Source organism: Ustilaginoidea virens, chromosome 4 (genome assembly GCF_000687475.1).
Source record: "Ustilaginoidea virens chromosome 4, complete sequence".
NCBI lineage: Eukaryota > Fungi > Ascomycota > Sordariomycetes > Hypocreales > Clavicipitaceae > Ustilaginoidea > Ustilaginoidea virens.
Window position 1 is genome coordinate 2,940,884 of NC_057319.1, and position 15,225 is coordinate 2,956,108.

The 15,225-nt window shown below is 55.5% G+C and overlaps 7 protein-coding genes across 7 annotated transcripts; 1 reads left to right on the plus strand and 6 right to left on the minus strand.

Annotated features, from left to right (window-relative positions):
* Positions 1-1,232: 1,232 nt before the first annotated feature.
* On the minus strand, positions 1,233-3,734 carry UV8b_05253 (uncharacterized protein; the record flags this gene model as incomplete). Its single annotated transcript, XM_043142751.1, has 2 exons — positions 1,233-1,625; positions 2,436-3,734. 2 exons carry the CDS (start codon positions 3,732-3,734, stop codon positions 1,233-1,235), a joined length of 1,692 nt encoding a protein of 563 aa, XP_042998685.1.
* A 416-nt stretch (positions 3,735-4,150) lies between these two features.
* UV8b_05254 (uncharacterized protein) lies at positions 4,151-4,705 on the plus strand (the record flags this gene model as incomplete). Its single annotated transcript, XM_043142752.1, has 1 exon — positions 4,151-4,705. The coding sequence occupies one exon, from the start codon at positions 4,151-4,153 to the stop codon at positions 4,703-4,705; it is 555 nt and encodes a 184-aa protein (XP_042998686.1).
* Positions 4,706-5,799: 1,094 nt separating this feature from the next.
* Positions 5,800-6,426, minus strand: UV8b_05255 (uncharacterized protein; the record flags this gene model as incomplete). The annotated part of the gene is made up of 2 exons (XM_043142753.1): positions 5,800-6,314; positions 6,372-6,426. The coding sequence occupies 2 exons, from the start codon at positions 6,424-6,426 to the stop codon at positions 5,800-5,802; spliced, it is 570 nt and encodes a 189-aa protein (XP_042998687.1).
* A 1,530-nt stretch (positions 6,427-7,956) lies between these two features.
* Positions 7,957-8,504, minus strand: UV8b_05256 (uncharacterized protein; the record flags this gene model as incomplete). The annotated part of the gene is made up of 2 exons (XM_043142754.1): positions 7,957-8,165; positions 8,237-8,504. The coding sequence occupies 2 exons, from the start codon at positions 8,502-8,504 to the stop codon at positions 7,957-7,959; spliced, it is 477 nt and encodes a 158-aa protein (XP_042998688.1).
* A 1,206-nt stretch (positions 8,505-9,710) lies between these two features.
* UV8b_05257 (uncharacterized protein) lies at positions 9,711-10,172 on the minus strand (the record flags this gene model as incomplete). The annotated part of the gene is made up of 1 exon (XM_043142755.1): positions 9,711-10,172. The coding sequence occupies one exon, from the start codon at positions 10,170-10,172 to the stop codon at positions 9,711-9,713; it is 462 nt and encodes a 153-aa protein (XP_042998689.1).
* Positions 10,173-10,762: 590 nt separating this feature from the next.
* On the minus strand, positions 10,763-11,807 carry UV8b_05258 (uncharacterized protein; the record flags this gene model as incomplete). Its single annotated transcript, XM_043142756.1, has 2 exons — positions 10,763-11,196; positions 11,309-11,807. The coding sequence occupies 2 exons, from the start codon at positions 11,805-11,807 to the stop codon at positions 10,763-10,765; spliced, it is 933 nt and encodes a 310-aa protein (XP_042998690.1).
* Positions 11,808-12,961: 1,154 nt separating this feature from the next.
* Positions 12,962-14,164, minus strand: UV8b_05259 (uncharacterized protein; the record flags this gene model as incomplete). Its single annotated transcript, XM_043142757.1, has 1 exon — positions 12,962-14,164. One exon carries the CDS (start codon positions 14,162-14,164, stop codon positions 12,962-12,964), a length of 1,203 nt encoding a protein of 400 aa, XP_042998691.1.
* Positions 14,165-15,225: the final 1,061 nt, after the last annotated feature.

The following is a 15,225-nucleotide window of genomic DNA, read 5'->3' on the forward strand; positions in this document are numbered from 1 at the left end:
TGAAGAGGGGCATCATGGGATGATGTATTGTGTGCAGTGGCCAAAGGGAAAATCCCTCAACGCCGCAGAAACGCTCGGAAGAGCCAGACTGACTCCCAGTCAGCATTCAGCCGGAAACAATCAAGGGCAAAAGGCCATCGGGGTCGTGGAAGCGCTCGGCAAAGCCAGGCGCACCATTCGATTCTCGACTGAAACAAATCAAGGGCAACAATGCCACCGGGGCCGTGAAGGCTAAGACATCGAGTGCTGCTTGGCCAGAAAGTTCGTCAAAACCGCACGACTGGCTGTTGTCGGGGAGTAGTTTGGTGGACGGTCAGTACGACTACGGACTGGGTCAGCGGGCCCAAGGCAACCGCACGGGTCGCCATAGCCCTCACTTCTTTGGTCATCGGGTCATCGTGTTGGGCCAGGAGCTTGTCCGACTTGTTTGGTTGCAACTTCACTGTACGGGCAATCTGTTTAACGTTGCATGGCAGCATCGCATCGAATCCCAGAGTACAAGTCAACCAACCATTCCCCCCCTCCCCTTCTCATCCGACCGCCCCACAATGACGTAACTAACCTGATCATTGCTATAGGCTATATACCTACTTAATATAATTATTTTATTAAAAGAAGTCACTTTATATGGAAAAATATATGCAAAAGTACTTTTTAATATAGTAAGTTACTTTATATATAAAAATACTTTTCTACTTATAATGAAAAAAAATTAAAGAAGTCACATTATGTAGAAAAATATATGTAAAGGTACTTTAAGTCGAGAAAGTCGCTATATAAAGAAAGTCTGGTAGCTACTATAGACTTAAGGGTCTACTACTGCTTATTTTATTACAACTATTTAGGAAAGAGCAGTGGTTAGGTCAGCTACGTTATTGTGGGGTGGTCGAATATTCCAATTTCTGAAAAAATAGGTAACTAGCCAATCAGAACTCAGGCCAAGCGCTAGGTCCCAACCCTTGCTCAGGTGACCCACGAAAGCCAGAAAACGAGCATCCATTCATCACCTTCTGCAACCTCTCCTCACGACCAAGCAGTTTTTCCGTCGCTTCAACTTGCGAATAAGACTTTTTGTTGGCTGATCGGGTACCAGGTAGTGGTACTTTTTTGCACAATCTTGCCCCGAGACTTCAAACGCAGCAACCGCAAGCATCTCCAAGCACGCACACGCGAACCTTGACAGCAACGGCTCAGCAGCAGCAGCAGCAGCAGCAACAACAGCAGCAGCCCCTTCACTCTATTGCAGCGCCGCCCAGCGCCCTCAGCAACCGGGAGTCTCGCCCGTTTTCATACGCCTCCGGCGAAAGCGGGTAATGTGCTCCAAACAGGTGCCCCCGCCCTGCGTTGCTGTAAAAGACCGAATTCCTGGCGTACCCCTGTTCGGCTTCGCCCTCACGTCTCACCACGCCCAGCGTGGCCACGAGGTCTTCCCTGTGGGCAAAGTGCTCCGTCGTGTGGACTACATCGCCCAGCGACTGATCCGTCCTCTTGACCAGCCAGTCGACGCTGGGGTTCCCAAACGTAAAGACCCTCAGCTTGGTCCTCAGATCCTCCCGCCTCTCCACAAACCCTGGTTGGCTATCTTCCACCAGAGACTGCAGCACCAGCCGGAGGAGAAGACAGCCCTGCGAGTGTGCAATCACGACCACCTTGTGAGACTACATATCAACCGACCTATGCCCCCCCCTAGTCATTCGACCCCCCCATAATAACTTAACAGACCTGACCAATGCTCTTTCCTAATATAGAGATACGGTAATAAATAGTAGTAGATCCCTTAATCTATAGTAGCCACTAGACTATAAGTATCTTTATATATATTTTTCTATAGTAAGTGACTTCCCTTATATTTTTACTAGGTATCCCTACCTAAGAACCTAATATTAAAAGTAGATAAAGTACCTTTATATAGACTTTTGTATCGAAAGTGACTTCCTTTCTTTTATTAGGTAGGTACCTAGGTCCTTAGGTACTATACGTAGAAAAAGTACCTTTATATATATTTTTCTATATAAAGTGACTTCTTATATTTCTACGAAGTACCTAGGTACCTAGTATCTAGGTACTAGGGATAGAAAAAGAGGTACCTTTATATATATATTTCTATAGAAAGTGACTTCTTTAATATTCTTACTAGGTACCCTTACGTAAGAACCTAATAAAACAGCAGAGAAAGTACTTCTCCCTATATTTTTCTAAAGAAAGCGACTTCTTTAATTTCTTTTACTAGGTACCCCTACCTAAGAACCTAGTAAAATATCAGAGAAAGTACTTCTCCATATAGCTTTCTATATAAGGTGACCTGACCCATTATTCCCTAATAAACCAATTATATTAAGAGTATAGCCCACAGCAATGGTCAGGTCAGTTAAGTTATTATGGGGGGGTCGGATGACAAGGGGGGAACACAGGTCGGTTGACCTGTACCCTCCCACCTTGTCGGGGGGGGCTCTGCCAGGAAGCCATAGCGCGTCCCTCAGCTCCTTGTGGAGCGACTCTTGAGCCGCCTTGCTGCTTTCCGTGCGCTCGATCAAAGCGTTGTCCGTGTCCAACCTTTGAGCCCGCGTACTCCTTTGAGCCGCCTTTCTGCTTTCCCTGCGCTGGATCAAGGCGTTGTCCGTGCCCAAACCCGCGGCGGTGCGCTCTCCGGCGCACTCGATCAAGTCCCAGATGATGCCGTCGCTCCTGTTGTACACGCCCTTGACCTCTCTCCTGAAAGCGTCGTGAATCTTATCGCACGAGCGCCAGAACCAGACCTGCTCGTTGGCAATGCCGTTGATGAAGAGCCACCTCTCGCCTGGGGGCGAGTTTTCCATCTCCGACACGTAGGTTGGGGGCGGCGGGTTTCCGTCCTGGTCAAAGTCGCTGGCCAGGGAGAAGGTTATCTGGGGGCTGCCCAGTCCGCCAGACGACGTACTGGCGGTTTGGAGCAGGGCGACGGGCGTCAAGGCCACCCGCTGCGCCTGGTAGACGATGGCTCGGCGGTTTTCCTCCTTCCCGAGGTCCAGCTCGTTATAAGGGTTATCGGCGGCTGCAACGCCGTCAACCGGGCCATTGATTCCATCAACAGTTCCGCCGGGGAACGCCTCCACAACGTTCATTGGATTAAGCAAGTCGAGGAGGAACCCCTTGAGATTGACCAGGCGCCCCCAGATAAAAGTCAGCGTTTTCTGCCTTTCTCTGTCGGCATCCCACGTCTCCATGATGAGCTTTAGTAGCCAAGTAAGGATCGGTATGAATGCCTCGATGATGCGTAAAAGGATGCGGATGATGAAATCGACAATTGATCCGTTGCTTGCAGCGCCAAAAATTCTTGCCGCGGCTTCCAAAATAATGTCTGGGATACCGAACATGCTCAACACCCACATCACGGCTCGCCACAGCCAGTTGACTGGCGTCCAGACCATGAGGTTGACGATTCCGTGGCCTATAGATTTGACTTTGTCGGTAATCACGTCCACCATTGCGAACGGAAACTTGATCAATCTGTGGAAATCATGACCGACCGAGTCCCATGACTCTTGCAGAATGCGAATCGCGCGCGCCCCGAGTCCCTTGTAAGGCTCCACCACGGGGCTGGCTATAACCATGGAAGACATTACCGCGGGCCCGGCCATAGCCATGGCAGTCTCTGCCATGACCCTGGCTAGTTCCACGTAAATGTCTACCACGATGCCGGCTACATCCATGGAAATCTTTACCACCAATTTGGTTGTATCGGCAAGATCTAACATTGTGACAAACTGACCTGGTAAGAATAAAATGGTGACAAGCTGACCTGGTAAGAGATGAGTCCTTTGGGGCAGGGGGTCATCGGGATGTCCTTAACGTTTATAGAGCTTCAGATGAGCCAGCCTAATTGAAGCCAGACACGTCGCCACGTAAAGACTTCGCAAAGATGACCTCGGAGGCTCAAGGCTGGGATGTTGCGAGAGCGCCAGATGAGCCAGCCGAGGCGAGCGTGCGAGACGAGCGTGCTGTAAGAGTCTCCGGCAAGGGACCAAATTAAACGACAAAGGACCATGGCCACGTCAAGCCGTCGCAAAGGTTACCTCAGAGGCTCAAGGCTGGGATGGCGTGAGAGCGCGAGATGAGCGTGCGATAAGAGTTTCCGGACCCAACGTGTAGATACCTGGATCTGTAAGTCGTGATGCCATTTCCGCAAACCAGAGATTCGACGCCGTGGCGCTTGGTTCGTGTTGTCCTGCCACCACGCCGTCAGCCGAAGCGCCACAAAGCCGGCAAACTGGACCGGTTCCGCGCTTGGACACCTGAGATTGAAACAGAGCGCCGAGCTGACAGTCGCGAGCGCCAGCGCGTTTTGCGAGACCTGCCTCGTTGGATGTCCCCGAGCCGTGCGACGTGGCCGACGCCACCACAAGCCCTGCCTGCCTGCCTGCCTGCCTGTCTGCCTGCCTGCCTGCCGGCGCAAGCAAGAACCCCAAGCGACGGACTCTTTTGGAACACCAACGCGCAAGAGATGGAGCGAGCAGCCGATTGCAGAGCGAAAACGACAGGGTCCGAGGGTCCGAGCTGGCCAAGCTTTGGCATCAGCATCGAATTCCCAGTCTTCAATCCAGTCAGTCGTGCAACGGCACATGACCTCGCAGAGCAGCATGTAGGGGTCGCCTCGTCTCGCCTCTCGCAAGGACACACTTTCCACGCTTTTCGCCGGACGGCGCTCGGATCGTCTTCCCCGGAGTGAGGTCTGATTAAAGTTGTTGTCGTGGCAGCGCCTCCTATGCACCCGAACGGGGCCCAGATGGTGCCAAACGCAAGCCACGCCGGCTTTCCCGGCAATGGCATGATGATGCTTGCTGCTTGCTGCTCTTGACCAACCTGCCCACCTCGTCCGGGTGGAACAAGTCTGCAAGTGTTTCAGACACGCCGGTCTCCCGCGAGCAGGGGATCTTCATGTGATGGCGGGTCTGCTCTGCTCTGGAGAAGAGGCAGCCTCACACCGGCGCAGCATTTTGTATCCACCCCATCCGCCGCGCCCTCCCATCGTCGTCCACTAGCCGAGAGGGCGATTCCTAAAAAAAAAAAGAAAATAAATAAATAAATAAAAACCCAGGGCGCCGCTGTGAATGTCATACCTCTCTCTATCTGCCCGGCGCTCAAGAGCCCACGTGTACGTACCTGCCACTGCGAATGGACTTTCCCCGACTTGTTTCTGTGTCTTCCTCGGGGAATCAGGTAGTGCTTCAGCGTCTGGGGAACCTGTCCCTAAAACCGATAATCTGCACATAGGTAGACTTGCTATTTAATATAAGGATTTTGCGCGTTAAAAGGACCTTGGGTTCGACGTCGATTATCTGCATGTAGGAAGATGTATTATTTGATATAATGGTTTCATATGCAAGAAAAGACCTTATATGTAATGCAGACTATATTTTTACATAATGGGAAGTGGAACATCAAGTCTACTCTTTATAAAGGTGCTATTTAAGAAGGGGTATCTTGCTTATTAATCAAGGTTGGTTGCTTTGCTGCTGATCTAGGCTTATGACCTGTCGCGAAGTACATATTTTCATCATGGTATATGAAGGGTCAAAATGTAATATATAGGTGGAAGACGTAGAGAAAGAAATATGACTGTTATGCGGAATAATGTAACTTCCATTTCAAGGAGAGCACAAGCCTTTTTCTTTCTGAAAGTGTCGGTTAGTATATCCTCAAGAGCCGCCGACCGATCCTGTCGTGACAGCGCCTTGTCAAGGCCTGCGAAAAAGCCGGCTACCACCTCTACCGCCCCCTCCCTCTCTTTCAGCCGCTGAAATCAAGACTCACTCGGGATCATCACCCTCTCTTCCCACCTTTCATCTTTCTGTCCACCAGATGCCCGTACAGGCTGATACGTTCATCGCACCAGCAGCTCGGGCATTGGTACATGGCGGACCGGCTTTTGCCCCAACGTTGGATGATGTAGTCGTAATCGTCCATAATACCGGCAGCTATCTCTGTTGCGTATTGCTTCGGTATGAAATTCCAAAAGGCCTTGCGCCTGGGCCGCCATCGATAGCACACGCAGCACGGCGCCCAGGACACGCGGCGGCGCCCGCGAGCGTCGAGTGGCCGTACGGCGTGCACCAGGTCGAGCATGGCCCTGCAGTTTAGCTGATAGGCATGGTGCCTGGACGCAGAGGGAATCATGGTGACGGTCATGAAGGATACGGCGAGGAGCCGCTTGCAGGTCAGCGCGAGGAGCATTCGGTCGACGGAGCCGGCGTGCGTGAGGATCTGGAGGAGCAGCTCGTTGGGCAGGGCGAGGAGCCGTGACGGCTGGGCCGCCTGCGGCTGCTGGAGAAGCTGCCCTTCTTAGCACGAGGATGGTTTTCCAAGACGCAATGCAGCCAGGGGGGCCGGCCTACCGGGAGCGGGATTTTGAATGCGGTCCAATGTGCGGAGGAATGCTGTCTCCGGCATTGTTCGAGGTGCTGCAGTCGGAACATGGGGAACGGGAACGGGAATTGCGGGGGGATTCTTTGTTACGTGCGTCGGGTGTCATGCTGAAACACGAAAAACGAAACACGCTGGCGGACGGGAACAGACGAAGTGGTTGGTTCAAGGTTGGGTGCAAAAGAGTCATCCTGAGGCTCTGAGCTGGGAAGGTGGCGCGGTTGTGTTTATTCGGGTAACCGCGGCAACTGGGCTGGCTCGTGCCCCGATTCAAGGTTTCACCAGGCTCAAGTTTCAGTTTCGTATGTTCACACGCGCGGGCGAAGCGGCAGCACACTCACAAATCCCCCACTCACCATCTCCCACCGAATGCGTCGGCGTTGGGCCATCGCAAGGTATCGTATACGGCATCGACAGAGACATTGCCGTCCAGTTGCCGTCCAGTTGCCGTTCCGGCATGACGCTTCTACAGACTGCTGACATGCTGCGCCTTCGCCTTGTAGAGTCGGACTCGTGCGAAGCCTGGACGACTGGCCATTACTGTGAATAACACACGCGGTGATGGGCGGGGTCGGTGAGGCGACCTGACCTTGTCTCGTTCACTTGCCTAGCTGTACTTGGTCCAGGAATGCTATGCTCCTGAGGTCCTGGGCAAGCATGTGGGCGGGCAATTCAAGCAGGTAAGCGGGGAGCAGGGAGCATGAGTTGAAGAAGCCAAGATCCCGGCATGTGAGAGCTCTTCTACCCTGTTCATTCGGCACCAGCATTTCTTCCTTGGATGCTGGTTTGAAATGGCCCATCCTGAGCCCACCGCTAGCCAAATGGCGAGCGCCCTTTCAAATACACGGACATGAGTAGCTTCTTGCTAGCTGCCTTTTGTATTTCCATCTTGGTTGGTTACCATAAGTGCGCTGTTTCTTCGTCTTTATTTACTGTATTCCAGCCACTACGTCGGCCACTACGTTGGAGCATTGCTGCACTCGCAGGCAGGGCAATAGATGGTTGCGGGTTTGCCCGCAAGGTTGACGACTCGACTTGGATTCATTGAGTTGAACGTGGGCTGCGACCGGTACGAACGTGCGAACAAACAAAACACTTGTTTGTTTCTGTTGAACCAAGTTGCTCCCATCGGACGCCAGCGGGAGATTGCCGTCTCGGGCAGGTCCCTGCTTGCCGTGGCTTCTAGCTCTCATCAGAGTAGCAAAGGAGATGCAAGATGCCTCAAATACGTTTGCATCCGGCCACACAGCCAGCGTGCTCGAACATGGTACGCACGGGAGACTTGACTCTCCTTGGTCAAATACACAATCAACGATGCGGCCGTGCAAAAGCGGTCGAGGGCTCGAGCCTGGATGTGCTTACGGCGTGACACGGCTCGGCCAAGATGACTTGTAGCAATAAACTTTATTACCAAGCGCAAAAGAAGACAGAAAAACTCCCTCACGAAAATCACGGCTGCCGATTTACATTTTCCCCCGAAACCCTGGAGCTTGTGTATCGCGAGCGCGTTGTTGAAACCCAGTTCGCAATGTTGCACAGCTACCTACTCGGGTGAAATCAAGTCTCCTTGCAGCAATACTTCTTATATCCGGTAATGCAGCACGCCCCATCACCACAGGAAGAAGTACCCTGATCAGTGTACCCATTGGGGCAGCCGCCAGCACAGAATGGCGCCGTCCCATCCCAGTAGCAGTTGGCTACCTGGGCCTCGGCATCCATTTCAAGGCCAGCAGGGGCAGCGTCCGTTTCGCGGCCGGCAGGGACAGCTAGCGCATGTTAGCATCATCAACGACAAAAGGAAAACGAGCCACGCCAGGGATCAGGGGGGCCTCCATACCGGGAACAGCAGCCGAGGCTGTCGCGGTGAGGAGGATGACAATGGTCTGCAGATGCATAGTGGAAGAAGTCTTGTCGGATGGTTTGCAAAGTATGATGGGTAAGTGGATTGTGGAAGACGGTTCTGCTTTGAAACCCGGGCTGATAAAGGCCTTTATATACTTGAAAAGGGACACATGGGATTCCGGCTCGTCGCCGGAAATATTGGGCTTGTCGTCCCCATCGCGAGAAAAGGTCTTGGCGTCGTCCCGAGGACGGCCTCTGACCATGCTACCAGAGCGTCGGTGTGTTGTCTGTCTGCATACTGGATGCGAGTTTTTTCCCTTTCGGCACGATCTCGTTTGACTGCATGCTGAATGCAAGTATTTGCACTTTTGAAAAAGACGTTGTCTTGTTGGGATATTGATTTTTCGGGCTGCCGGTCTGCAAGGGAGGTGTCGACCAATCTTGCTTCCCACTTGGTGCAGTGCTGGCGATGTGGTGTGTCCGTCTCGGATGGATGGCCCAGAGGCTCGACCGTGGTCGTCCGCGCGGTTATGACATGGGCAAAAAGGATGCCTCTTCCCAAGACACGTCGAAAAGCCGTGGCGCTCATCGCATCGGGGGTGTGGGTGCCACTTGTGTTGGATGGGCGTCGAAACAGGCCGCCCCGGAACGGCCCTCTCTGTCGCGAGGAGACTTTTCCCAATGCAGCGGCTAATCAGACGGGCAGAAACGCAAAGGCTACCCGACGAGTGGTGCTAATAGGCGGGTTAAGCTTGACTTGAAGCCATGGGCTTGCATGCCATATCACCGTCCATCGCGCCTCGCCGGCAGGCATATCTGATGAGTCGAAAACGCATGCGATGCCAAACCGATGCATGCCGCTAGATGCTTCTTCAGCTTGGGGCGCTTGGACGAATTGTGCTTCCCGTCGGGCCACCCCGTCTGATGTATGATGGCTTGATGCTTCACCGACCACCCGCGCGGTTGATGGCTCAAGCAGAGCTGCTGCGTTTTCACTCCCGCGGGGTGGCGTCGGCATCAGTCAGAGGATGGACATCACGACGGCGTCATGACCCAGGAGGTGAGCGTCAATACTTCTGCAGCCACATCCACGTCTGAAATTGCGGGACTCATCTCGTAATGCGGTTGCTACAGATTTTTGGCTGCCCCCGACGGTCCGGGACAGGTCGGCGCTCTTTACGAGGTACCTGCACACGACGAACAACATACATGATACGATCCCAACTATCGCATGGGCGCGTCACACAAGTTGCCAGATGCGCTTTCATCATCTCTCCCGGCAAGCCGTTGACCAATGTTGGATAGATCCGGCATACCGATTGTCGCAGCCTTTGCAGGAAAAGGGGAAATAATACCCAAAAAAAAAAAAAAAAAAAAAAAAAAAAGAGAAAGAAACATAAAGGACCAAGCCTCTGCAACAAAAACCTCTGCAAGCTGTGACGAGTCTCTCGCAGCCACAGTTTGAGGAATCAGCCCCCGTTCCTGGAGCCGGAGCAAAACTGCAAAACTGCCATGCCGGAGCAGAGTTGGAACTGTTTCCCAGAAGACAGCCCCTTGTCGGCACGTGTGTGCAGATAATGCGGGCTGGCTTGAGCTTGGGTCGGACAAGGCGGCGAGCCCTGCAACCCTGCAACCCTGCAACCCTGCACGTTGGACCGAGCTCTGATTTGCTGACGCGCAGCCGGTGATGGGCGACGGGCGGCTGCGGAGGAAAAGTACCAAGCGCTGCTGGACAGATTTGTCCACCTGCAGACGGGGCGGGCAACTGGAGGGTCGGGCAGCGGCAGAGTTGTGAGGCGTCGTTCCCCGACCAAGGGATGCAGAGTGGTCGGCAGCAGGGCGTGGAGGAGCTGAAGTTTCAGGCAGTTGAAAGAATGGCCATCTGCCGTCTGCCGTCTGCCGTCTGCCGTCTGCCGTCTGCCGTCCGCCATCTGCGTCTGCCATCTGCGTGTGCCGTGTTCCGTGTGCCGTGTGCCTTCAGCCTGCGGCGACACTCTTCAGTCGCTGCTAGCCGCGTACTTTTACATCATTAATCGGTGTCGGATGCGGGGATTGAAGTAGAAGTTTACCAGCAACGCCGTGTGTTGTGACAACATGTCAGTTGAATCACTTGGACCGAGTGAGATGCGACAGAGTCTTGGTTTTCTGACATGTTTCCCGGAACTGAATCCGTCGGTACCGAATATGTTAATTGCAGATGGCGAAGAGGTTGGCAGCCGCCGCCTCAGAGTCAACAGAATAAGATGGCATCCGATATACTACAGGCAATAATATATTGGGGATCAAGGCCCAAACTAAGCCACTTTTGCCTGGAGGCTCAGCATAGATCGATCAGCTGCGAGGCCCAAAGGAACGCGAGGGAGCAGAGCAACACATTAAACAGACAATACGCCATTCACCGAAACGCAATCCAGGACAACCGACGTACGCGGCCGACGCATCGACTTCCCCATCTAGGTCTAGACTGGTTTACAACTGCAAATCGTGGTCATCATAGTACTTGCTGCCCTTCCGATCCCGTTCACGCACCGTCCTCGGCATCCATCTTGTGCCGCAGCGACGCAGCCAGAGAACGCGTGGCTTCCGGGAGCCGCTGGTCGCCGGCAAAGAGGGAGAACTGCTCCTTCCACCGACGCCAGTTGGGCTCGGTCCACACGCCGCCCGAGCTGTTGCCCTCCCGGCATTGCTGGCGCACCCACCGGCGCGACGGGTCGGGCAGCAGCCACTGCGCGGCGGCCTCGACGTCGGCGGCAAGTCGGCGCGGCCCGCCCATCTTGCGCTGCTCGAGGTCGGGGTACGTGTGCGACCGAGGCAGGATGTGCAGCAGGGCCGTGGAGTCGCTGCAGTCGATGAGGTCCTGCGTGGTGATGCGGGCAACGAAGCTCTGCAGGTTCCGCCAGCGGAGCTGAGTCTCAGACCCGAGGTCTTCCACGTCGGAGAAGGGATACGCGAGGTCTAGCGCCGGCGTTGAGAAAAATGCAGAAAGCCACTCAGGGTTGTGTTTCTTTTCTTTTTTTTTTTTTTTTTTTTCCTTTTTTCTTTTTTTTCAACCTTATTCTAAACATACCTTGAGCTGCTCTCAGGAACCGCTGGGCCAGGAAGCGGGTTTCCGGGGTGCCCAGGAGCCAAATTTGCCTCGGCTGGTCCAGCTGGAGTTGGTTTGCGTCGTCGTAGCGCAGGTCGGGCACGTCGTGCCTGGGCAGGTCCTTGAGCTGCTGGAGCAGATGGACGAGAGCGTCCTGGGCAGGGTGGCCGGGGGGATACGCCGAGCACAGCCTGGCGACGGTCTCGGCCAGCATGTCCATGGAGCGCGAGGCGTTGGGGGCGACGAGGTAGGCGCTCTCGTCGGCGGCGAGCGTGAAGCCGCGGTCTCGCAGGGCGGCGTACTTGCGGTTGGCGTCGCCGGAGACCCATTCGTCGAGCTGCTGGGCGGCGCGGGCGGGCGGCGCGGACAGCGTCACGACGTCGTGAAGGACCTGCTTGTGGGCGAGGTCCTCGGCCGAGTCGTCCGGCTGGAAGAGCCTGGCGGGCAGGGGGCCAGCAGGGCTTTCTTGGGCGGCGGCCATGGCGGGCGAGCGACGTTTCAAGGCTGCGAGCTTGGAAGATGGGAGGAGATGGAAGTTGTTGTTGTAGAGGTGCTCGGGTGCAGTTGTCTGGGCCACGTGGCGAGGACGAGGACAGAAGTCGGGCGGGTGGAATCCATCGGACCGCGAGCGGAGTCGTCGCTGTCGACAAACGCCTGCAGAAGGGCGGCGGGCTTGGCCAGGCGTTTTGCGTCTGAATGTCCAAGGTACTGGATTCGAGATGGTTCGCGGCGTCTCGAGGTCTCGCTGTGACGATGGGATGCAGATTTGCCCAGGGGGGTCCTTGCCAAGTGCCAAGGTACTGTGGGGATATGGAATGTGGAGAACTTGGGTAGGTACCTAAGGTAGGTAGGCACCTACAGGTAGGTACGTAGTACACAGGACTTGGTATTATCGGGGGCTTGTACATGGCGGTTTTCCCGCACCCGGCGTGAATCGGCTAACAGTGTGCAAGGCAAGTTGCATGCCTCTTTTCAAACGTTTCCTCCTTTTTTTTTTTTTTTTTTTTTTTTTTTTTCTCGATATTCTGTCCACAGTCTGTGGTTGCTCCAAGTCGATCATCTGTACAAGGGTCCGGTGCCATGTACAAGAGACCGACAAAGACCAGCCTGCCGGCCGATTGCAATTTTTGCACCTGCCAGCTGTCAGGTCGCCCCGCTGCAGCGCCACCGCCACTGGTTCTTGGGCCAGGGTCCGTCCGCCTGCAGATTGATTTCAACGGCGGCTACGGAGTTTCAATGCTTGTTTACAAGGGGATGGACGCTTGCCATTGGCTTCAATGTTGAGATGCCTTTTTCCCGCAAGTGAGGAGAGCATGGCGGCGCCTGATTATGTCATGTAGCATGACCATGCGGCCAGCGGTTATTGTATTGTACTCATTCATAGTCATTCAAATTTCGTTTCTATATCCCCCGCGCATCGGCCAACCGAGCGACGCAGCATATGTACCGTACCATAGCATACCATGTATCCAAGATATTCCCCCCCCGTCGGTTGTCAACAAAGGTTTTGCACAAGAAGCAGAAAAGGGGTATATACAGAAATTTGGTACGTCCCGTGCCCAAAAGAGAAAAAAAAAGAGAGAAGGAGAGAGAGAGAGAGAGAGACAAGAGCGCAATAGAAGGCTTGAAACCGACTTATATCTTGCAGCCGCTGAGGCCCTCTGACCAGCCAATAAGCCGGTTGGCAATATCGCTGGCGTAGCAGTGGGTGGCGATGCCGTCCTGCAGAAGGCCGCTGGCGGCAACGGAGCCCGAGTTGTAGACGCGGGAAGCCTTGTAGTACTGGGCGACGCCGCTGCCGGCCTTGGCCAGGATCTGCTGGAGCCCGTCGCCGGAGGACGTGCCGGCGGAGCCGTCCTGGACCATGCCGAGGATCTGGGCCGAAGGGCAGGGGTTGACGTTGTAGCACGAGTGGGCGCCGTCGTGCGACTGCATGAGGCCGGGGTTCCGGACGCCGTAGTTGGTGGTGGGGGCGCGGACGCAGCCGCCCGACTCCTGGGTGACGACGGCGAGGATGAAGCGAGCGTCAATGTTGGACGACTTGGCCACGGACAGGATGGCCTTTTTCAGGTCGGCGCTCTCCTGGTCCGAGTTGTTGGGCTGTCCAAAGGAGGAGCACGCCTTGGAGATGACGTTGGCGAGGTTGGCGGACCACATGCTCTCAAAGTCGACCCATTGAGACTGCTCGGGCCAGCCCTGGGACGGGGCACCGGTGCCGAGGAACGTTTTGATGTACGCTTTGCCGGCGGTGGAGCCGGCGGTGGAGCCGGAGCCGGAGCCGGAGCCGGAGCCAGGGTTGGACTTGGACGGGGACTTGGACGGGGACGGGGACGGAGATGCTGAAGAAGCGGCGGGCACGGGGGCAGATGTGGCCGGGGACTCGGGTGTGTCGGCGACGGCAGCAGCCACCTCGAGGTTGTTTACGAAATCAGAAGACTTGCTGGGTGGAGAAGCGGTTCCGGTAGCGACCGGGGCAGATGCAGAGAGGGCATCAGGAGTATCAGAAACAGGAGCGCCGTCGGCAGACGGCGCGGCAGGCGCGGGAGCAAGACCGGCCGTGGTGGCAACGGCGGTGGCACTGGCGGCGGTGGAAACGGCAACGGACTCGGTGCTTCCCGAGACGGCAATGATGTGGCACTCGGAGCCGTGGCAAAGGCAGCTGGTTCCGTCGGCAACGTTGATCCAGGCAATCGCGCCGTTCGAGTTGCAGAGGCCAAACTGGGAGGCGCCGTTGCAAATCAAGACGCCGGGGGTACAAGCCCGGGGGTCAAGACGAGACGCCGCCGGGTACGCCGCAACGGCAGCGACGAAGCCAAGAGCGGCCGTTGTCGTCTTCATCTCGGACGAAGATGTGCTTTGGAGCAGAAGAAGAAGGAGAAGAAAAGAATTGTCAGAAGACGCTGCTCTGCTCTGCAGAAAGGGGCGTCAAGGACCGGCGAGTGCTTCTGGTGAGAGCCGCACAGCAGTCAAGGAGCGTTTCAGGGAGGAGAGGGGGCCGAAGAAGCTCTGGGAGAGTCGAGGCAAAGCCAGCTGAAGGAAAGGCGAGCGACCTGCGCGGCGACGAGAAGGAATGAAGAGACACACACCCACACACACACACACACAAAAAAACAGAAAAAAAAGGGGGAGAAGAGAAGGAAGGCCTCGACGTGGTGAATCCGGCGGTTAGGGAGCGGCTGGCTCACGAGCGAAGCAGCGAGGACCAGCTCGTTATATACGTCGCGAGGTCTCTCGACAGCCGCCATACCCAACTCGGCTACTTATTGATGTTGCCAGCGACTTTTTTCGCTCTGGCCAAAAGTCTGCCCGGCTTCATCATGCCTCAAACGTTCAAACGTTGACCCCTTGGCAGGCTCAGGCCAAGCCTGCTAGTCAGGCCAGCTAGTCAAGCCCCCAGCCCAGCCCAGCCCAGCCCAGTGGCAGCCCATCCACTGGGCTGGGACCATTGAGTCCGGCCTGGTCTGGTCTGGTCCCAGCCGTCATGCCCGACTTCCCCGCAGTCTCTAGCGTGAAACACCTGGCAGTCCATTCAGACCCGGCATCGCCAGCTGCCAGCCAAGCTGCCATTCTTGGGCGGGGGCGCAGGGGTCGCCGCCAATCACGGCCAATCACGGCCGGTGCCTTGCATAACGACGCGCTGTGTGGCGGTGCGGCCGTTCAGCGTGCGCATGTATTATGTACCCCGTACCTGGAAGGGGGCCCCGCTGCACTTCACCTGCCCGTTGCGGACTGGACATGGAACCTGTCTGGTTGTTTGCGGCGACGAACCGTTGATTGCCGAGGGCAGGCAGCCCTTGGCCCCCGTCGATTGGAGCCTCAACCGTTGCTGCTGATGCGCCAGGACTTGCGACTTACGCAATCGTGGCGGCCCCCCCGGTTTGTACAGTAGCAAGGGCCGC